Here is a 6,122-nt window from a genome sequence, read left to right as displayed (position 1 = left end):
TAATGACATGCTGTCGGTGTTGACGGTGGCGATGGCAGCGGTCGTAGTAATAGTGGTGGTGGTTGTGGTAGTGGTGGTGGTGGTGATGGTAGTGGTGGTGGTGTTCATGATGGTGGTAGTGATGATGTTAGTGGTCGTCGTGATGGTGATTAATGGTGGTAGTGTTAAAGGTGGTGGTGATGATGGTGGTGTTATGCTGTTGTGCTGCTCTTGGTGGCAGTGGTGCTGTCGTTGCTTCTACAGTTGTTGTTGTTGTTGGTGGTGGTGGTGGTTGTCTTCATCGTCGTCGTCGTCATGATGTGTAATGGCGGTAGTGATGGTAGTGGTGTTAGTCGTGATAGTATGCAGACTTTCACTACAATCAATAGACACATACAGAAGAAACCAATTCATCTCGATTTTCCATGTATAATTCGTGCATATTTTCTTTTTTAGACGTTTTCATGTTTGTTGTTAATCCTTTTGTTGTCGAATCTCAGCTGAGCCGTGATCGAGTAAGATATGTAATGGTATACGTTACAAATACGACCACCCTGTTTGTTCTCAGGAACAGCTAATAATGCAATATCCAATGTATCCTTCCTTTATATTCATTTACTTGTTTCAGTCTCTTGACTGCCACCAAGCTGGAGCACCGCCTCAAAGGGTTTTAGTCGAAGAAATCGACCCTAGGACTTATTCTTTGTAAGCCTAATACTTATTCTATCCGTCTTTTGTCGAACAGTAAAGTTACAGGTACGTAAGCACATCAACATCGGTTGTCAAGCGATGGTTGGGGGACAAACACATACGCAAAGACTTGTACAAATAAACACACACACACACACACACACACACACACACACACACACACACACACATATCTAATATAACAATAGCACTGAGAGAGCGCAAATCTCCGCCAAGGCAACACCAACGTCCTCTCAACAATGAGCCAGAGGTGATTTTTAAAATGAGAATATCTGAAATAAAATCGACTCCTCTCACAAACGAGAATACTAAAAATGAACCCGACCACTCTCAAAAATTAAGTTTAAATAAATACAGGTAAAATATTCCAAAATCCTTTTCCGATACCGGATCGATCTGTAAATCTAATCAGTTCGTGCCAGTCATGAGGCCAAACATCGCTGAAAGTGTCATCCGAATCCATCCAGCGGTTCTTGAGATATTTTGTCTAAAGACAAACAAACAAACAAATGCGACTCAAAACAATACCTCCGCCTTACCGAAGGCGGAGGTAATAAATGACAAAACAAATTTCTGTGTGTCGGTGTGTCATATTTTGACATCTCCCTTAACTATTCAGTGACACTTCTACTATTCCTCGTGCTGGGGTGAGAGTAATAGTAGTCATAGAGACGGTGAGGGCAGTGGTTAAGACAGACAGAGAGAGAGAGAAAGAAACAAAAATACAGGGAGAAAAGAGAGAAATTTAAGGAGAGCTCATGATGTTTTATTAAAAGTAGTAGTGCTGATGGTGGCAGTGGGAATAATAAGAAGAGCGAAAGAAAGAGTAGGAATGTGAAAGAAAGAGGGAGATGATGTACAACTTAGTTTAACCATGTCTCTTTGACAGAAATTCCTGTGGCCAACATACTGAACGTTATCATTTTTGTTTTACTTCTTGCTTTCTTTAATACACATACACACATATATATACACACACACACACGGGCATATATATAAAATACACTTTAATTGAAATAATGTCTCCCCAAAATTATATATATCTAATATGATAAATGTGAATGTCAGTGCGTCACACTTTTTCAACTTTAAAAAATCCTTTCTACTGGAAGCACAAGGACTCAAATTCTGAGGAAAGGGATTAAGGCGATTACGTTGACTCCAATACGTAACTGGTACTAATTTTATCGACTCCAAGAAGATGAAAGGCAAAGTCGACCTCGGCGGAAGTCGAACTGAAAACCTAACGGCGGACCAAATACCGCTAAGCATTTCGCTCGGCGTGCTAACGATTCTGCCAGCTCGCCACCTTAATATAATATAATATAATATAATATAATATGATATAATATAATATAACATAATATAATATAATATAATATAATATAATATAATATAATATAATAAATGTGAATATCAGTGTGTCAATGTGTCACACTTTTTCAATTTTATTTCTAGAGGCCGTAGCCCAACATACCATACCATTTGTTAATCAGGCTGACTTCGTGAGTAAATTAAAAACATTCCGGGCCGAATCCAGACTCAAAATGCTGAAATTTTGTATTCCAAAGTTTTCAATACTGTGATTGTTTTCGGGAATTTTTTTACGTGATTGTTTTCGGAAATTTTTTTACGTGACTTTTTGCGGCAAAAGATTTTGTACGATAACAATTTTTATAATCTAAAGGCCAACTCTGTGAGTAAATAAAAACATTCCGGGCCGAATCTGGACCTGCAATCCTGAAATTTTTGGATTCTTATGTTTTCATTACTGCAATTGTTTTCGGCGATTCTTTTTACGTGATTTTTTTTGCAACGAATATGATCATCTTCGGGATATGACTGGAGGAAGCAATTGCACCAAATTCTCCAAAACAAGTCAGATATTTGTTTGCAGACCTTCCCACTGGAGGTCAGTCGTTTAAAAGCTATATACGGTGGGCTTCTTTACAGTTTCTGTCTACCAAATCTACTCACAAGGGTTTGGTCGGCCCGAGGCTATAGTAGACGTCACTTGCCCAAGGTGTCAGGCTGAGACTGAGCGCAGAATTATGTGGCGGGAAAGCAAGCTCCTTACCACACAGCCACACCTGCGCCTATATAAATGAACGAACGGGGCCCCGGGACGATGGGATACCGGGGTCGCAATGTGTGTTCGAGGTGTCGAAGTTCACTGAGTCCTGCAATTCGCATCAGTTCACCCAGATAGCCGCGCTCTTCATCGTCGGAGGAGCTGAGTGATTGTTTTATTTATTAAAAACAATTAGTATGATTTGAGTGAGGCTGAACTAGGCTACTTGCCTAGTACTGGATATATCCTCGTTCTTATCCAGTTTTATTAATCTTGTATTCTAGAATACAAGCTTATTCTATTAGCTTCGGATCATATATTAATAGAATTTACTTGTTTAAAGAATGGTATTTCAATTTTGCGTTTGGTTGGCAAGACAAGCAAAGACAAACCGTCCTGAAGCTGACCTTGTGTAGAGAGGGCATGCTATTGAAGAGATCGTGAATGGCGATGAAAGGACTTTGACAAATTGATTGATGGACTAACCAAATGATTAAGCAAACTATAGATTAGTTTATTGGTTAAATAGTTGACCAATTGGCGAATAATAAACAAGTGAAATAAAACCAATATGCGTGTTTATTATTAGCATACGATTGGAACGTAATATTTTAACTGGTGAGCAGAGAAGGAATATCCACATAGTCCAAACCAAATACAGAGATGACAAGTTAAAACCTAGGCTAGAGCTGACAATGACATATAATCTTATTAATACAGATGAGACAACGTTGTTGTTTGACTCCAGAATCGTGATCATTCTTCTTCTTCTTCTTCTTCTTCTTCTTCTTCTTCTTCTTCTTCTTCTTCTTCTTCTTCTTCTTCTTCTTCTTCTTCTTCTTCTTCTTCTTCTTCTTCTTCTTCTTCTTCTTCTTCTTTTGAAATCTGGCGGAATTTGGGTTTAGCTCGCCGTCTTTCTGGACTTCAAATAAAACGTCTATCACATCTCAACACTAATAGGCGTCGATTAAATTGACCGCACATTTCCCTTCGAAAATTTAATCATTTGCTTATTTGAGAGACCCACCACTCTCTCCTCACCTATTCTTTCACTTCAACTTTATTTTTCCTTGTTATAAACTTTATTGAAGGCGGCAAACTGGCAGAATCGTTAGTACGCTGGACAAAATGCTTAACAGTATTTCGCCCATCGGTCTGTTCCGAGTTCAATTCTGCCTCGGTTGACTTTGTCTTTTATCCTTTTGGGGTCGATAAATTAAGCAACCGTTAAACACTGGGATAGATATAATCGACTAGTCTCCGCCCTTAAAATTTAACGACTTGTGCCTTTAGTAGAAAGGATTATTATAAACATTATTATTTATTTGCTTTATATCTGCCCTTTTTCCTTACAAAATGCACACAAATAACAAAGCACCAGTGCTCATTTTATCTTTACTTACACATAAAATGTATATTTTAAACAAACTATGAAAACGCATAATAGCTGAGTCTGCTCGAATATGAGGTCTGCATATCACAACCAGGCTCAAATAGGACAATAAAGATTTGCTTTCCGTGTTTAAATACTGTGGATAAATATTAAAAATAAACAACTAAACAAGTTAATGCAGTAAACTCTGGGCATTACTAACACGAGTCTTACAACGCACATCCGGCAATTTAGCCGGTGTACATAGTCCATAAGTGACCAACATCACAATATTTCTCCTAAACAGGATACCAGTCCATTACATGGTTACTATTTACAGCTGAGTGAACTAAAGCAACATGTAATGAAGTGTTTTGCTTAAGAACACAACGTACCGCCCACTCCGACCATATTCTTGAGATTCTGAGTGCAACTATCTAAACACTTCATTATGCACTTTCACAATTATTGCTGTATTCAGATTATGATATTAATGCTGTATTTAGGTTATAATATTTCAGCTGGAGACTTGTACACTCAACTTGAAATTGCCCTAAAACTGAACATTAAATTTAGGATCTGCGAGAAGTCGATAAAAGATGTTTCGGTACCTCACTGAATGGAGTGTCAGAGATAAATTCTTCATTCAAGTCACCAAGAAATTCATTTTTCTTTTTTAGATTAAGCCCAAAGGCTTTGTTTATATGTGTTGAGATGATAGAATTTGGCATTAAAGGCTTTTTCTTTTCAATGGCAATTGTAGAAATGTGAAAATTTAGCGTCTAAGAAGTTTTTCAATGGCATTAGAAACGAGAAAGAAATAAAATGCCATCGATTACAAATTCATAACAGATTTGCAATCCTTGAATGTTCGTGAGTTTTCGTGCTCATCAAAATAAAATAACTCATCAGAAAATATTTTAGAGAATAAAAACAATCAGAAATGCAGTAGTCTTATCAAAATGGAGTTTGACAACAACATAAGCGATTCGATACACGAACATTGCATCACTCCATTAAAACTTCTCCAAACAGCGACTAATCGCTAAAATGAAATATGAGAATAATCAGTCTAAAAGAAAGACATGTCTATATTTGGTGCTCATCCAAGTAAAGGGTCTGAATAATCAACAATTTTCGATAAAGAAGATACCACTAACATGTTAAAGATGGCGCGATTCTAGTTAATATGATATTTGCAATCTGTATTTCTTTAGTTCATTTGTACGATCAGGCACATAGACTAAGTCAGTTAGAACTGTTTATGTCTGTTTAGGTGTTGTTCGTATTTATGTAGTCAATATTTATAACAGTTGTTTACATATACAACAGCTACACTTCGTCTGTCCAGTCAATATCTAACTAACGATACAGAAAATCAGAAAACGTCTGCTTTCAGTCAAATTTAAGTCTCCGTCTATATTTATTTAATGTATTTACCTTCCGTCTCTCTCTGTCAGAAATATAAAGTAAAAACTGAGCAAGTTACTTGAACTTACGAAAAGACGAACAAGTTTTGAAAAACAGAATTGGTGGGAGTGTTAAGGACTTACCTGAAAAGGAAGGATCTGATTTTTTTATCCAGTTTGACATACGCCGAAGTAACATTCATGCCAGCTTTCAATTGAAATGTTAGTGATTTCTTCGTCATAATATACCGCTCGTTGCTCTGGTAGTTTAGCACCTCGATGTCGCAGACGACCCTATTTGTCAGGGTAAAATATAGAATTCATTTTGAAAACAGAATATTTTCTTTTGTGTACGTCTAACAGTAATTATCAGCATTATTATGTGCAGAGATTATGGTACAGGACTAATTAGCATAGTCTTCAGGATAAACGTAGACTTGTCACCATTTAAAAAATATGATGACGGCAGAAATATTTCTAGAAACTTTGAAAGTTGACAGACTCATCGGTTATTGACTGTTGAATACACACACACACACACACACACACACACACACACACACACACACACACACACACA

At 37.2% G+C, this 6,122-nt stretch overlaps 1 protein-coding gene across 1 annotated transcript in view; it reads right to left on the bottom strand.

The window, feature by feature from the left end:
* LOC106883815 (uncharacterized) overlaps positions 1 to 6,122 on the bottom strand; it is a 1,102,017-nt gene that overhangs the window by 213,577 nt on the left and 882,318 nt on the right. The window contains exon 6 of the mRNA XM_052970970.1: positions 5,687 to 5,836. Within this exon, the coding sequence (XP_052826930.1) occupies positions 5,687 to 5,836 (150 nt within the window). The remainder of the gene's footprint in view (positions 1 to 5,686; positions 5,837 to 6,122) is intronic.

Source organism: Octopus bimaculoides, chromosome 10 (assembly GCF_001194135.2).
Source record: "Octopus bimaculoides isolate UCB-OBI-ISO-001 chromosome 10, ASM119413v2, whole genome shotgun sequence".
NCBI classification, from domain to species: domain Eukaryota; kingdom Metazoa; phylum Mollusca; class Cephalopoda; order Octopoda; family Octopodidae; genus Octopus; species Octopus bimaculoides.
This window is presented reverse-complemented; position numbering and strand designations above follow the sequence as displayed.